Source organism: Rhopalosiphum maidis, chromosome 3, assembly GCF_003676215.2.
Source record: "Rhopalosiphum maidis isolate BTI-1 chromosome 3, ASM367621v3, whole genome shotgun sequence".
Taxonomy (NCBI): Eukaryota; Metazoa; Arthropoda; class Insecta; order Hemiptera; family Aphididae; genus Rhopalosiphum; species Rhopalosiphum maidis.
In genome coordinates, this window is record NC_040879.1 from 37,993,766 (window position 1) to 38,010,976 (window position 17,211).

At 26.0% G+C, this 17,211-nt stretch overlaps 1 protein-coding gene across 3 annotated transcripts; it reads left to right on the forward strand.

Moving 5' to 3' along the window:
* Positions 1-419: 419 nt before the first annotated feature.
* Positions 420-6,193, forward strand: LOC113558836. 3 transcript variants are annotated; one of them, XM_026964405.1, is made up of 8 exons: positions 420-544; positions 1,110-1,261; positions 2,616-2,712; positions 5,026-5,103; positions 5,166-5,225; positions 5,766-5,837; positions 5,899-5,958; positions 6,050-6,193. In XM_026964405.1, the coding sequence occupies exons 3-8, from the start codon at positions 2,640-2,642 to the stop codon at positions 6,115-6,117; spliced, it is 411 nt and encodes a 136-aa protein (XP_026820206.1). In that variant the 5' UTR covers positions 420-544; positions 1,110-1,261; positions 2,616-2,639; the 3' UTR covers positions 6,118-6,193. The 3 variants fall into 3 exon arrangements, with proteins under 3 accessions (XP_026820206.1, XP_026820208.1, XP_026820205.1); XM_026964407.1 differs by lacking the exon at positions 1,110-1,261 and having other exon boundaries at positions 430-544; XM_026964404.1 differs by lacking the exons at positions 420-544; positions 1,110-1,261 and adding an exon at positions 621-856.
* The last annotated feature ends 11,018 nt before the right edge of the window (positions 6,194-17,211 follow it).

Here is a 17,211-nt window from a genome sequence, read left to right on the forward strand (position 1 = left end):
ATTTGTAATAATGAGAATCTAAAATACATTTATTGGCCCATTGCCCTTAAATAAATATACCTACGTGATCAAGTTTCTAAACAAATAATCTTAAATTATTTAAAAATAGGTAACAATATAAACTACTAATATAATAAACGATGGCATGAAATTTAATTATATTTTGTTGTTCCGAATTTACCGAGTAAACGACAAATGTGCAGATAATATAATACAATAATGAATTGAAAACGAATCTTCAAATCGAAATGAACCCAAAATGAGTATTTTATTTTTATTTTTTACTCTTGAACCGACTTGTGGCGCGTCCTGTCCGTGCACGATGCGCACTGTGTGCAGCACACATTATCCACAAGAATGTCCGAACGCGTATTATCATTTATCAACACAAACATCTGTTCAAATGGAATTATTGAAAACTATTTTTTACGTTGTTTACGTCCACTGCGGGTGAATATGTTCTTTATCACTCTCTCTTTCGTTTGAAGATAGTGGTTTTTCTCTCAACGCGCGTCCATTCCTTTTGTATTATCATTTTATACAGGTACCATATTTTTTTGTATTCTCAAGGTTTATAGATAATAGTATTATACATTTATAAACACTTGTATTTTCTGACATTCAGTTATTATAACTTAAAATAATTCTATTTTTTACACAACTAATATTAAATTATTTAATGATAAATCTGAAGCATGTACCGATGACTTTCTGATCATTTTTTAAGAACGAGTTTTCGACAGCTCAGGGTCGTTCCAGTTTATTAGATTGAGCGGGGTGTTAACGTGTATGTGTGTGTGTGTGTGTGTGTGTGTCATCATAAATCGTCTAGTTGTTAAACATACCTGTGTAGCTGGTAAGTAAATAATATTGTATACTGCATAAACTTAGTCGATTAGCCATGTATATTAGTTATTGTGTATTTTAAGTATTTAGAAATAAGACTAGTCGTAAAATATTCTTTTTTTTATATCTAATCATCATATTTTGGGTTTGATTAATTTGTTCCATATAAACAGATGTTATGGGAATACTCTAATTCATTTATTCAATAGATAGACAAGTAGGGTTCATATTTTGCTTAAATATTAGTTGTATTCTCTTTATAGATATTGGTAGAAGCTATGGCAAATTACCCAGGCCTGAGGAAACGCTAGCTAAATAACATTTATTATCACGGGAAACACCGACTGTAATAAGAGCCAGGGTACTATTAGGATAATATTTTTTAAATATTATAGCTTTCGTAAAAACTAAATGTGTAAGTTAATAGTTAGTATAACTATTTTTTAATACCTATTTAATATTATGATATAACTCACTCATGCTTCAGAGTTAGTATTCATTATTGGATAGTAGATAATTAAATAAAATTGTAGGAATAGTTAAAAGATAAATTAATAATTTATTTAACTTGCATAAATAAATTATCACAAGTTATATATTTGGGGAAGGCTTTTTTGTGGTTTCATGGTTTCACTGTCTGTTTTTTTTTTTCAAAAATTGAAGCATCAATATCATGTAGACTGAACAGCTTAAATGGCCATTGAGGTCAACATTACATTCACAAACTTTTTCCATTCTTCTTTATTATACGCCATGTATATCTGTCTAACTGAACTCTCTGTAGTGTTATTAGATCCTTCATTATAGAGCCCCTCCATATTTGTTTGGGTCTGCCTAGATGTCTTTTACCTTTAATGTCTGTTATCATTATTTGTTTGATAATTTGGTCAACCGCCCTCAATACATGTCTTAACCATTTATATTGTTTACTTCTTGTTTATGAGAGAATATTTGATCTTCAGTAGAAGTCTTGTTGTTCATTATTATGCCATATTTCTTATTATTCTGTATCTATATTGTATAAAGTTCCATGGATTTTTCTTAATTTTTATTTCAAAAATCATTAGACTCAGTATGAAAGTTGACCAAGTTTCACTTCCATATGTTAATATTGACCTTAGGTAGCTAATGTATAGTATTTTCTTTGATTGTTAGGATAGATTTTTTTTATTTAAATAAATATAATAGACCATAGTAGCACTTATTTGTGCTTGTTAATCTGTTTTTTATTTCATCATGCATAATATTTATACTATTAATATTTAATATTTACTCTGAGGTATTTTAATTAATTATCTTTCTCAACAATGATAATGTCCACTTTTAAATTTGAGCCATCTACCTCTGTACACGTTATGTACATAAACCTGGTTATATGTTGGTTTACCGTATTCTCCATCATCTTTCTCAACTCCAACATTGTTTAGATATTTTGAATAACATCACTTTTTAAATTTCCCAGTATCTTTGATCACTTTCAAAGAATGTGTTGAATAACATTGGTGATAAAATTGAAAAATGAAAATGAATCGCCCTAGTATAGACCATTTTGTACTTTAAATTGTGTTGACAATTCTTGATGGAATTATACTCAATTGAATCATTCATATCTTCAACTTAATTTTTGTATTGGAATATGTTGCTTGAGTATAAAGTATTAAATAAAATTCACTAATTTAAAACATTTTTATAAAATCTTTTTTGCTTGTATTACAATTAAAAATATGTAATATTATATTATATTTTATTTTTGTGATTTCTGTAATTAGGCTGTTTTATATATTAAGATAATAATGGAAGAAAAAGACTGTAAATTCGGCCAAAATGCAGTTTCAGAAACTAATGAACAAAAAGTTGAATTTTCAGGTAATTATTAAAAAAAATATTTTATTTATAATATTTTTATATGTGTCTGTAATAATTAGTAATAACAATAATAATTAATAATGTAGGTAGTAAAGTGTACAACGTGTCTATATTATATTGTTATTCCTTAATCTTTATTATTAGAGGTAACTATTGGCTATTTAAAGTATAGGTTTTAACTATAGGTTAAATACTTGATTAATTAGAATTAGAATCATGAATGTATTCTAAAAATTCGTTAAATTAAGAAATTGAATTGGGTCCAATGATCTACTTATCATTTCTATCAAAATTAAAATAATAACATTTTTAATAATATTTTATCTAGTTTGTAAGTTATAAGTAATTAAGAGTTAAGACATATTTGATGGACATAAAAATATAAAAATAGTTTATTATGTTTGAACCACTATTGAAATATGCAATATTAATCTGTATGGACTTTCATCATTTTTTAAGTATTTTTGATTACTGATCAAAATATATAATACTAGCTGTCTCCGTGCACTTTGTTACACGTACAAAATGCATCTGTGTTAAGTTTGGTTGCCTAATGCTAACATTCAGCGTGAGGATAAAAATTATTTTAGTTTTCTGATTTGGTGTACAGATGATATTTCCGACATATCAACTTTACATAACTGTCCCGCCCAGCATTGCATTTTTTTAACCAATTAACCGATTTTGTATCATTTGTTAAAAATAATTTATTATTCAAATAATCGATTAATCGCATAGCCCTAAACATAATAAAGATGTAATATATTGAGGTCATTATTCCGGATAAGAACTATTCTATCTAGTATCTTATGAGGGAGACAAAATTATACACATTGATCATAATTTTATCAAAATCAATTGAGTAGTTTTGGAATGCATCGAAAATGTATGATGTTGCACCCCAAATTTTTATATATTTTTTTAGTTATCTATTTAAGGAAGGATTTTTCAAAATTCAAACTCTAAGAGGGTAACAGGGATTTATATAGCTATATATAATAATATTTTAATTGTTTAATAACTTTTCGTTATTTCTTCTAAGCGGTTGCTAGAATACTGAAAATATGTCCTAATTACTTTAGATATGTTTTTTTTTATTTAATTTTTTTAAATTAATTTTGCAATTAATAATTAACTTTATTGGACTAAATTTATGCCTATGAGACACTCACAAAAAATGTGGCTTTCTATTAGTAAAAGAATTTTTAAAATCGGTTCAGTAGATCCAGAAATATCCCCTAATAATGTCAAAAAACGACTTTTCTTTATATTATAATATTATAGATAACCCATTATTAATATAAGTGCTGCAGTAGTTTTGTTTTATCTTCAATCTCTTTACAAAGTCATCAGTAAAATAAAATATATCAACTTAACATTGTTTTTAAATGTAAATACATTTATTTAATACTTCTATAAATTAAGTATCTTATCAAATTTTAGTGTTAACATTAACATTTTCTATCACATAATATTAATTATATTGATCTAAATTAAGTTAGCGTTAAATGAATTTACTATTTTTCATTTTCATTTAATTTATTTATATTAAGAGGAAGTTGTACTGGCATGTGTTGACTATGTGTAAACTATGTAAAATATTACAATTTTAAAATGCTCTTGACTTGCTTTACAATTGAATTACCATTAAAAGTTTGCCTATGAACAACACATGTAGATATAATGTCATTGGTAAGCTGGTCATCTTAAAACATCATTGTGATTTATTAGTTTTAACAGGTTTATTATGAAATTCAAATCAAATTAACTATGTAAACCACATTTACTTGTAATCATTTCAATTTTATTTTTAAAAAACATTTGAATTTAATTACAATAATTCAAAATTAAAGTAATTCATGATTACTCGCATATTGATAGGTCATAGGTATTCCTTATAGTTATGACTACTGGTTATTTCAAATTCAAGTTAAAGTAGCTTAAATTGTTCAATTAATTATAATAACTAATAAGTTTAAAAAAAAAAAAAAAAAAAAAATATTAATTTTGGTAGAAATGCTATATACCTACAATATTATATCAGAAATTCACAATAATTATGTTATTTATGTCTACTTTTTCATCTGAAATTTATAGAAAAGTGATAAATTGTATTAAGATTTGATATTTATTATAGCTTTTAATAGTTAAAATGCAAATTTCTATTAAACTTGTTATTTTTTTATAAAGTGAATGTTTTTAAAAAAATGCATTAAAAATTATCATGATTATTTTTTTTTTGGTACCATTGTTAATATTCAAATTATCAATTTGTTATACATAACAATAGTGATTGATATTTTTATTTTGTAGAAAATTTACTAGATCAAAACAAAACAAAACAAAAAAATCAAGATTCTCTACTTGAACAAAAAGAATTTTTACCATATGGTAAGAATATATTTAATTTTGTTTAGTTTTTCACTATTTCATTTTTTTTTTTCTACTACTAGGTGTTGGGCCAGTTATTGACTGTGAAATTGATGATGATAATGATGAACCTGATTATTCAAGTAAGAACAAAAATTGTAAAATTAAAAATATTTAATGCAGGTACCTAAACTAATTACTAGTAATATAATTTTTTTTTTGTACAACATAGGTACTATAATAATTTAATTTAATTTTTAAAAATAAATTTAAAATCTTATTTTTCACTGAAACAATGTATCATTAAACTACCTAATTTATAAATTGTATTTAAAATTTAAAATTATTATCTATTATATTGCTTGTTATATTGGTAATCTATATTAATCCAATAATTCTATTTATGTCTATCTTTTCGATAATTGAAAAGTTGCTTTATTTTTATTAAGATTTACAACTAATGATGGATAGTAAAATAATAAAATGTGAATTTTTAATTTTTTGTTATTTTTGTATGTATAAGTACTAAAAAATAAAAAATATGATTATTTATTATACAATTTGTATCTAATACTTGAAACATAAGAAATAAGATATTTAGAATGTACCATATAAATTAAGTTAATATATATATACCTGTTGCAAATTACATTTTTGATTAATATTTTCATTTTATTTTGTAGCATATGCACGCAGAAGACCAAAAAACCTAAAACTCCGCCGGCAAAAAAAAAAAAGAAGGTTTTTACCATATGGTAAGATTACATTTATAATTAATTTTTTTTAATTTTTCTTTTATTATTTTTTCTTTTTTAGGTGTTGGTCCAGTTATTGATTGTGAAATTGACGATGATAGTGACGAACCCGATTATTTAAGTAAGAATAAAAATTGTAAAAAATATAAATATTTTATGTGAACAAATTTAGTTACTATTAAATTATTCTTTTTTCTTTTTATAATTTAAAGGTTATTCTGTAGTACCAAAGTCGAACCTTTTTGGAGATAGCTCTTCATCAAAAGATGCAGTACCATAAAAACAATTTGTAAAACTATAACTTATTAATCATACTTAATATTAATTAACCTATTTTTTTTGTGTGTGTGAAATATGTGTAATATGTTTTAAATACCATATTTATTGTATGATAATTGTTAAGATGATTTTTATTCGTATTACTTATAATATTAAAATTAAGTTAGGGTTAAGTAATTGTTTCAATACGATATAAATTATATAAGCATTTAGTTTTAAGTTTTATTCTGCTTTCTATCAATTCTAACATAATAAATGAGCCATATGGTTTCCACCTTGAGCGATTAACAGTTACTTATTACTATACAGGCACATATACAAAAAAAAATTGTGGGAGGGGGGGTTTACAAAATTTAGCAATACAAATTGTGCCGCAACATAATTAAACAATTTTTACCTCAATACTCGAAAATATTTGGGGGGGTTGAACCCCAACCCCCCCCTGTATACGTGCCTGTTACTATATATTATATAGCCTTTATATCGCCTCGTATAAATGTATTCACTGGTTTATCTTAATGATTACCAAAAAAAAAAAAAGTTAGTAGAATGGGCATCACTTGCCTGGTAAGCCGTTTAGGTATTAGTGAAACATTATGAAGTATAATAAATTGTTTTGATTGAATTAAATTATATATCATTGATATATCTTTGCAGCCAAGTATAAAAACTTTATTAAGTATTAACATTTATAAAAAAGAAATACATCGCTCACTAACAGTTTAAAAATGTTCAAATATTCAAGTTTTTCTTGTTCATTGTTATCACCATTCACCGCATACTATTATTATTAATCGTACAGTTCGTCACAGTTAGTTTGGGCTGCAACACAAAAGCGCTTGACTTACTTTTTTACCTGCAAAAAATAACATGATTACACTCCATGAAATAGGTGTTGTCTTTATAATAATTTTATAGGTTTGACAACAAAAGTCAATAGTTAGTTTTGTTAATAATTATTTCATAATATGTCATTAATACTACCAAAGTTCATGACACTATTTAAAAAAAACAAATTAATAAAAATCTACATTCTAAATATGTACTATAATATCAAATAACCGGTTATTAAATTATAGTTTATAGTGTTTATACAATATTGGTCTTGAAAATTGAATGTCTTATTATTATTAATATTATCTTTATTGACAGAAAAACTTAATTTATAAAACAATATATATATATAAAATTATGTAGTGACATAGATACAATAGAATTAGGTACAAATAATATAAAAATTCACAATCAATTTTATAACAAAGAAAATAATTTGAGGTATTTAATTTTACAGCCATAAAAATTATTAACTAAAATTAATATCCATACTGTTTCTATAGTCAACAATATATTTGTAGGTGATGATTTCGAGTATGTTTTAGAAACATTGATTAAAATACTTTCTTGATTTCTAGTGAATTTGGTATTAATTCAAAAATTTAATTGTTTTAGTCAATAAGTATATTTATATTAAGCAAATATATATTAAAAATATTAAGTAAATTTATATTATTAAATAGTATAATATAATTTATTGAGTTATTAAATAGTTTTAATACAAATGAATAATCATATCGTGGATGATCAGTTTTAAATTTAAGTGCTAAAAAACGAAGAAAACGATTCTGAACAGCTTCAAGATTATGAGTTATCCCTATGTTATTAGAAGATTTATTAAGGGATGCATATTCTAATTGAGATCTGACAAATGCAAAATAAATACTTTTAGGGGCAATTAATTTATTTAAAATTTGTAAGTTTGTGTAATGAAACCAAGATTTTGGAACACTTTATAAGTTATTTTAACAATGTTTTTATTAAAACATAGGTTAGAATCAAACGTAGTTCCTAAGTCAGTAAAAGATTCCACTAATTCAATAGAAACATTGCTAAATTTATAATCAAAATAAACATAATATTTTGCATTAATTGATATTGAGGTTCAGACCATTTAAATAACACCAATCATTTAAATTATTAAATCATCTTGTAACTTAATACAATCATGAATAGAATCTATTTTTTTTAAATATTTTAGCATCATCAGCGAATAATAAAATATTTGAATGTTTTATAATCGTATTTATATAATTTATAAATAATAGAAATTTGCTCACTTTGAGGAACGCCTGAGAGAACATGAATTGGTTCTGAAACAAATTGATTTAATTTAACTAGTTGGATTCTATTAGTTAAAAAAGAGGTAAGCCAGGTTTGTAATGAGTCACAGAATCCAATTTTTTTAATTTCATAATAAGAGAATGATCTACACTATCAAATGCTTTTTTGAAATCTGTGAAAACTGTTTCTCTTTGGGATTTAGCTGAGAAAGAATTGATTATATTGAGTTTGAATATGGCTAAATTGGTAGTAGATAGTAGAATGTCCCTTACAAAAACCATATTGAGTGTCATACAAAAAACATTTTTTTATTTATTATTTTTGAAAATATTTTTGGAAGTAGGTATAGAGATTATTGAAATTGGACGGTATTTATCAATAAAAGAGCATTCACCTTTGTTGAAAATAGGAGAAATAAATATAGTTTTCCAAATTTTAGGAATTAATATACAAAATTAAGTGACTACTTAAAAAGAAAATGAATATGAGATGCAAGGACAAAACGGTATTCATATAAAAATGTAACCAACAAATTGTCGGGGCCTATTGACAAATTTAATTTTAGATTATCTAATTCATAAAAAAACTTCAAATGATACATCAAAGTTGTTAATACAGAAAGGTGTTTTAATAGTATGGATATTTGGTATATTTAACAAAGGTAGAATATACGTTTGAGAAAAATTTTCCAAAAAGATTAACTATATCTTACCATTGTAGGCAATAACTTAATTATAATATTAACATTGTTTGGAATCGAATTATGAGATTTTTTGCCTTTAAAGAATTTCCAAAAATATTTAAGATTATTTTTATTGAATTTTGAACTTTGTTAATATAATTATTATAGGCTCTTTGTCTAATTATTTTAGATTTGCTTCTTAAATTGGAAAATTTAAGGTAATCTGAAAAATTATTAGAATTCTTAAAAGCTAAATGGTATAATTTTTTTCTTTAATGATACATTTTAATTCATGACTAAATCATGTGTTATACATATTATGAAAATAAAAATGTTTGTTGTGTTAATATATTAATATTTTTAAATATATAGACATATAGTATAGATATTTGAAAAATTACTTTATTATAAAATATATAAAGATCGTCAAAATACTTGTACCTTATTTGTCTCTTCTACACAGGATACCTACGACATCTAAACGACTGCATGTAGTACTTGTTGGTGTTTTCCTTTTTCCTTATGTAAACATCGTGAATAAAATATATTTATGTGTTCCTATATCATATATCAGGTCTTAAGATGTCTAAAGACAAAACTCTGTGTTTGGAGCACGATTATTATTTATTAGTTCTTTATAATCGTGATTTGGAGTAGTCTTATCAGTAGCACCACTAGTCGTCGATTCTATTATCATTTTGAACGCATTTCCTGAATAATGACGAAATCACGAAATAACAAATATATATATATATATCAACCAATTGTTGACCCTAGATTTTTACTTAGAAGTAGAACTTACTTGGACTTCTTTCCAACTTTTTTCTTTCTACATTGGTAGGGGACAGGATGTACTCTGACACTCCTATTTTTCATCTGATTTTAAAATTTACACACACACTGGTGACGTTCTGAGTTGTGTATATACACACAATCACTAAATACTATATTGTATCAGTTACAATCAGTGCATTTGTAATTATTTAGTTGATAATTGTAATTATCAGTGAAATTGTATATTTTAATGAATAATAACGGCTTACTATGGCGTAAGTAAAGGTGTCTTATATAGGTATATAAGTATATAAGTATATATAGGTACCTTGAAAAATGTTTGTGGACGCGCTTATGTAGGCGAGCAAAGAACAAACTGCCCGTGTGTGTGTGTGTTAGTATTACATTCTTTTCTAGATAAACCCCCAGACTACCAGGGGCGTATGGACTACTCGTTCGTTAGTTTCGATCTGTATCATCGCCGTCGTCGGCGGCAATTCAAGTAGGTATTCGTTTATCGGGCATCACGGTCATGCATAAATTCCTGTTACATATGGTATATTATTCCGACTTTTACTCAACGCTTTTGTTTTTGAAAACCTTGAAAAAATCGAAAAAATACAAAATTATATTTATAAATAAATTATTATTTCATTATTATCAAATTCAAATAATTAAATGAAAATGAAAATAATCATTATAATTTTGGTATTTCTTTTTTTTTGACACAAACAAAATCTTAGATAATAAGATTACCTTTCATCAGTGAAAACTTATTAACGATGTCTTAATTTTGTGGCATGGGCAGAGCCCAACTTAGAGGGGAACTAGGGGGACTGCAGCACCGGCCCCGATATTATTTGGAGTCCCGGGCTCCTTTGATATTTAATTATTAAAGTGGTACTGAGAAATTTTATGATATTACCTATTGCTTACGTAGGTAGTTTACCTTTCAATCTACAATTTACCTTTACAAACATTTTGTTGGTCAGTTTCGCATCATTAGTACAATCGGTATATTAGTTGTTAGTATTTGTTTAGTATTCTGTCGACTGTCGTAGTGACGTTAAATTATTAAATTAGTTTTTAGTCGAGTTTGTGAGTTTTGTTCGTTACTAGTGTAGTAGTGTGTTCCAAAAACTATTGAAATTTGAAAATTTCTGAGAAAAAAGGATTTATCTCAGTGGTTTGTGGTTATATAAAACGGCCGTAGACGCAGTAAGCAAGTTATCTAAATTAACGATTTTTTTTTTTTAAAACTATCAATAGCACAAACGAAGTAACTAACATACTTGATTATTTAGATCTAATTCAAAAGTTTAGTAAACTAAAATCTGGAAAAAACCGTTGTCTTAAATTCTAAATCATGTAAATTTTTTTATTATTTACATTGACTATGTTGAAAAATGCATTACCACTGCTTTTATGTACAATGTACATGATGTATATCAGTAAACATTTGTTTAAATTAAAAACTATCTCTATACGATTACACTTGTTTTACTTAAATTTATAATTTAATTTTATTGTTTTATTTATATTAATCGTCATTAAATAATTACTTATAGACTTATGGTATAATATATTTATAATCTTATTATTATAAAATAAATTGAATATAAAAAATCCATATACCTACCAAAAAGACAGCACTTATAATTTAAGTTGATAATTTAGAATTTAGATAATAATTAATTTTGGGGCCCCATCAAAAAATTAGACCCGGCCCCCAAAATTCCTAAGTTGGGTTCTGGGCATGGGCAAAGGAAATTCAATACCGAGCTCGAGTTTAAACAATTCTATAAGTTTACGAATGTTTTTTATTTAAATGTATATAAAGTATTCGTTCATTATTTGTGTGACATAGCTTTTTAACCTTATCAATTTTAAGGAGTGCTTTACCGTGTATGCAAGTAAACATAGGCGCCCAAACAGATTAGCAAGTGATGCAACTGCATGTACACCCATGATGAGTGGGTTGGTGCCTAGTGGGTATGCAGTTGGATAACTTGAATAGGTACCAAACATTATAGTCTATGGACTATGGTAAGACATCTTAATTATTATTTTTAGTTATTTTAAGAGTAAAATTACAGTTACAGACAACAGTTCAAAAGAATGATTTTTTTTAAATAAAAAAATAGGTGGGTGAGTGTGTAACTACTAACTTTTATTAGTTGCGTCTAACTGCACGTAAATGCCACGTAAAATAAATTAATTATTTGTTTTTTTGCACATCACCCTAGCCTCTAATCAATAGATTAGGATAAATATGTCCAATTTAATTTATGAAAACATTTGAATTTGTCCTAAAATGTATTTTAAATCTACTTAAATTTTTAAGTGCGATTGTAAACTCTCCTGGTGGTAAACTCTCCTGAGGCTGCATACTAGTTGCGGTCATGGATGATTTTTGAGAAGTACATATAACAGTTACGGTCACTGCAATTGTAGGTAATATCTAAGTTGCGGTTATAGTAAAGACTGAGCTTTTACAGTGATAATAAAATGAGTTAAAAAATTTAGAATTGAAATTATATATTAGTATTAATTAATATAATATTTTAATGAGTATACCTAAAAAAATTAATTTGAAAATTGAAGCCCACGGTTTTTAAGTAGTCCAATCTGGAGATTGTTTTTGTGTTTTGTATGTACAAGTTCCATGCTTTTAAATTGGAGTTGACTTTAGAGCTATTAAATACCATGTTATGTAAGTTTATACTATATAATATACTGTATAGTAATCTTAAGTGATTATCAACCGTCACAGTAGTTTATTTCATAAAAGACGATATGATAATTATAAATTTATAATACTAAACTTAAACCGAAGTCGATTTCTGTTGTTTTTGAAATATAAAAATACAAAATATTTAAGAATTATTAATTATTTATTTTTGTACTTTTATCCCACTATTGAGTTATAAAAGCACAAACAGTGACCGCAATTAGTAAGTAACCTTTTAGTTAGTTGACCGCAACTAGTAAACACCGTCTCCTGAGTCCCGGGTCTACTCCAGTACTACCTGACGGAAACATGTACTCTCCTGAGTCTTCAGTACTAGGTACTTGTTTAATTTAATAAACATCATAAAATAAATCTAATATAAATTTAAGTTTCATTTAAAAATAGTCAATTATATAATAAAAATAATATAAATTATGCCTTTAGCTGATATGAGCTATAATATTATAGTCAAAATACAATAAAAATAAAAATTCATAAAATAAATCAGCTAAGATACAAAATACATAATAAAATAAAAATGTTTAAATTTATTTTTTAATAATAGAAACACACAGATTTAAAAAAACTTATGGTATCTATTTCTAATCTACTATTTTTGAGATATAGTTATTTTCATTATTTTTTGTATTACAGTTTTTACTTGTTTTTTTTTAATTTATTTCAACTTTAAATTTTAATGTATATTTCAGTCTGGAAATGTTGATCCGGGAGAGCTTACATATTTCCTACAGGTAACCATAATGTTGATCCAGGAGAATTTAAGCATTTACTTCAGGTAAACATGTTGACCTGAGGAGACCCATTTACTAGTTTTAAAAATTGGGAGAGTTTACTACCGCCCTTTTTTAAATTATATTTTTTTTATATTACTTCAATAAAATTATTTGTTACCATAAAACAAAATTGAAAAAAAAAATACTAAAATAAAACGGTACTCTATACAGACTTCTCTATTTAAACCATTAGCTTTTATAATTTATATAATGGATACAAACAGATAATTAAGAAAAAATCAAATAGCTTATTGATTTATAAGGATCTTTGTAAAGCAGATTTTTTTTTGTTTGATGTAAAATACTATGTACATACTCATTAGGTATATGGTATTGTGTTAGAAAAAACAATAAAAAAAGTTATGAAAAACACACAAGATTGTTGACGAGTTGTTCCTGTAGTAATTTAAAGATACCGAAAATAATATATATATATTACACTACAATATTTAAATATTTTTAAAAGCATTTGTAGTTAACATTTTGACAAAATTTAGTGATTTCATAAGTGTGCAAATTTTGTATCTAACAATTTAAAAAATTTTAAATCTTAATAACTTTAAACTTTCATTTTTTAATGCAAGGATTCCAATAAGTTGTTTCTACAGAAACAAAATCACAACAATACATACACACAATGTTTTTTATAGTTATTTCAAGATCAAATTTTGCAAAATTGCATTTTTAAACCAAAAATAACGATTATATAGTTGTTTTTTCGAATTAAAAAAAAATATTATTCATAAGGACTAAAAAAAGTTTAACCACTTGGTATTTATGTTATTACTCATTAACAGGGCTCGGGACTTATAGTATTTATTTATTTTATATATTGACTAAAAGTGTAGCAGAGTGCTATGGAAGTGTATGTCATGTTAAAACTCGTTCAATTATGAAATTTGAGTGCTTTTTTTGCTTTTTTCAACAGTTTTTTTTAAAATATGCTTATTTTCAGTTTTTCTATTTTTTTTATGTCTTTTTCAGAAAATCTATAAACAATAAGGGAAAATATCTTGAAAGTGAAGTTTGATTTATTTTATAATATAAATTTTTTTTTGATTTTTCAGTTAGAAACTTTTTCTAATCATTTTGTTTCAATATTTTTTGTAGTCTTCAATTATATTATTTTTAGCACAGTTACCAATTATGTCTATAATACCTACTTTATCATGTAAAAAGAAAATTTTTTTTTTATTAAATATTTTTGCTCAAATTTAAGTTTTTTAAATGCGTTTTTGAGTGCTTATAATGATGTTTTAAAGTGATTTTTTAACCGCTTATTTTAAAGATTTAAATGCTATAAGTCTCAAGCCCTGCTTATTAGTTATTGCTATTTTCAATAACATTTAAAAAACTATTATTTATACCACGAATCTCTTTCCATACCGTTTTCCAGCTAGTACGCAGCTAATATTTCGTATGAAACAATATCTTAATTATATTATAACAATATATGCAGCAGTATTTTTTTTTCAAAAAATAATTCAAACTGCTGTTTTTAACCCTGTTAGACAATATCATTTTTATTATTACTATAAATATATAATAAAATATTTTAGAACAACCCTAAAATATCCCAAAGTACACATGAATGTTGCTCAAAATAATTAATACATTATTATTATATCTGCGTCATACGACGCTGCAACCTATTGGCCGGGTGCCGTTGACGGAACCGGTGTGTCCTACCGCACTCACACGTTAACAATTTTTTACGGCTAACGTAAAAAGGTGCCGGTCGACAACGAACAACTCTATACGAATTGCCTAAACGTTACTCCTTACTAAAATAGACACGAGCAAGGCCCCTTAGAAGGGCAACACCGTCTTGTATTACATTACTCATGGAGTGCAATCGAATGGCGTTTTTTCGAGTAAAATGATAAAAGGGACGTAAACATTGTGTTATATAGTTGTCGGTTTTTAGTTTTTTACCCTTGTAACGATATGAGGTTAATAGGGTCCCATACGGTGGTTGTCGTCGTGGCAGGTCCACGCTGCCGCCGTGAACGAGAACACCATCATTGCCGCCGAAAAATACGTCTGCGCTCGTTTGCGTTTTACGTAGAATCGTAACAACTGTCTGCTAGGGCCCTGATACTCTACGGACTGCTGTACTCTGGTATTTCACAAATTCAGTCGTCTGGAGGAAAAAAACATATAATGAATTTAAGAAAATGGTGAGTGGTAGAGTGGAGAGGTACTGTTGCACAATTGTACAATACCTAAGCGTCGAATGGGTCACCGTGACGATAATCATTATCATTCGAATTCAATGATATATCATTGTATTTGTATACGGGCGTATATCGATTCCGCCGGACACTGTTTAGTGTTTATCCCTCTCCCTTGTACATGTACTTTAAAATACAAGCGGCCAAGGGGATAAACACTAAACAGTGTTCGACGGAATCGATATGTAGATATTATAAACAGTAGCTGGCGGAATCAATACAACCCTTTTTCTCCTAAACAGGTAGTTTCGGTGGAATCAATAATTCCCCTTGTATTTAACAAAAAATTTTGAGTGGAGACAGTTTATCGACCTATAAAATCGTTATAAGTAAATAATTCCGAGTTGGCCAAAGTAAAAATATTGGCAAACCACGTGAATAAATAAAAATGCAATGATATTACGAGTCAAAACGTTTACAAATATATTTCATATAATTTGATACATTTTTAAAAATGTATACAAAAGTAAAAAATAAATAATTCATAATAATAAGTACATTTTAATTTTATAAGTAACACACAAGCCACAAGTTAACCACCCCTTTCCTCTGACATATAACGTATGTCTCCAAATAATGTATTGAATTAAATATAACAAAATATTGAATATTGTTATTAATAGTTTAAATAAGTAATTTCGTTCAAAATTTAACTTAATATGTTAATATTGCTGTATAATATGTCAATATCATTCAAGTTATTATTACTAGACTTTTTATTGTTGGTTTAAAGTGAAGATATGAATATGTGACAATTCTATTTAATGAATTGTTGAGCAGGTTTGCCGTGAATGTATAGATATTAAATAATCTCAGTGATCAATGATCTAACTTGCTAATTGCTGTTGCTTTAATTGTATACTTATATAATTGAGAATTTTAGAGTCTAGAAATCGATGTTACGAGTTGTCTACAAATGTGTTATTGTGTTAAGTAATTTTCAATAATAAAAAATTTTTAAGTAGTATAAAAAAAAAGAGGACAAGTGTGTATCGCTCTGTTGTATAATAAGAGATGGACAATAGGCACTGGTCACTATAATGGATGTGTTAAATTTGAATGCAATGAAAGGTATCATTGTATACGAAAAACGATTCTGAACGGAGATGATTTGTCAGTCAATGATAATTAGTAGGATGTATTATATTATTATACCTATATTTAAATTGTAACATATAGTTATTTTACGCTATATCGTAAAAAATTAAATTTCATAGGCTCATAAAATTTTTTCTATATTGATGCTGCAATTTTTTTTATAGTTAATTAAAGGAAAACTTATAGATAATCTTGTATTGGGTTTTTTTAACCTAAGGTATAAATCACAAAAATTTTATGAATTTTCAACTTCAAAATTCCTTGCAAATTTTCGTAATTTTGATATATCTCATAAACATTTGAACTTTAAATGCTTATAAACAAAAATTGTGACTAACGATTTTTGATTTTTTTTTTTATTACGATAAGCACAACTTACAATAAACATTGTATTCAATTTTAAAGATTTTTTGGAAAGCCAAATTTTTGTTATCGGCATTTCAAGAAAAAAATCTAAAATTTCAATGGTTTATAAATAGTTTTAAAAAATTCTATATATTTTGAAAATGTAATCATGAATAGATAACGCTAATATAAACATTTGGTGTAATTTTCAAGTATTTACAATAATTCGCTTTTGAGTTACAGCAAAATAAAAAAATCGATTTTGTCAAAAAGTGGTTATGCGTAAAAATTCCCGTTTTTCCGTTATTTTTTCAGGGTA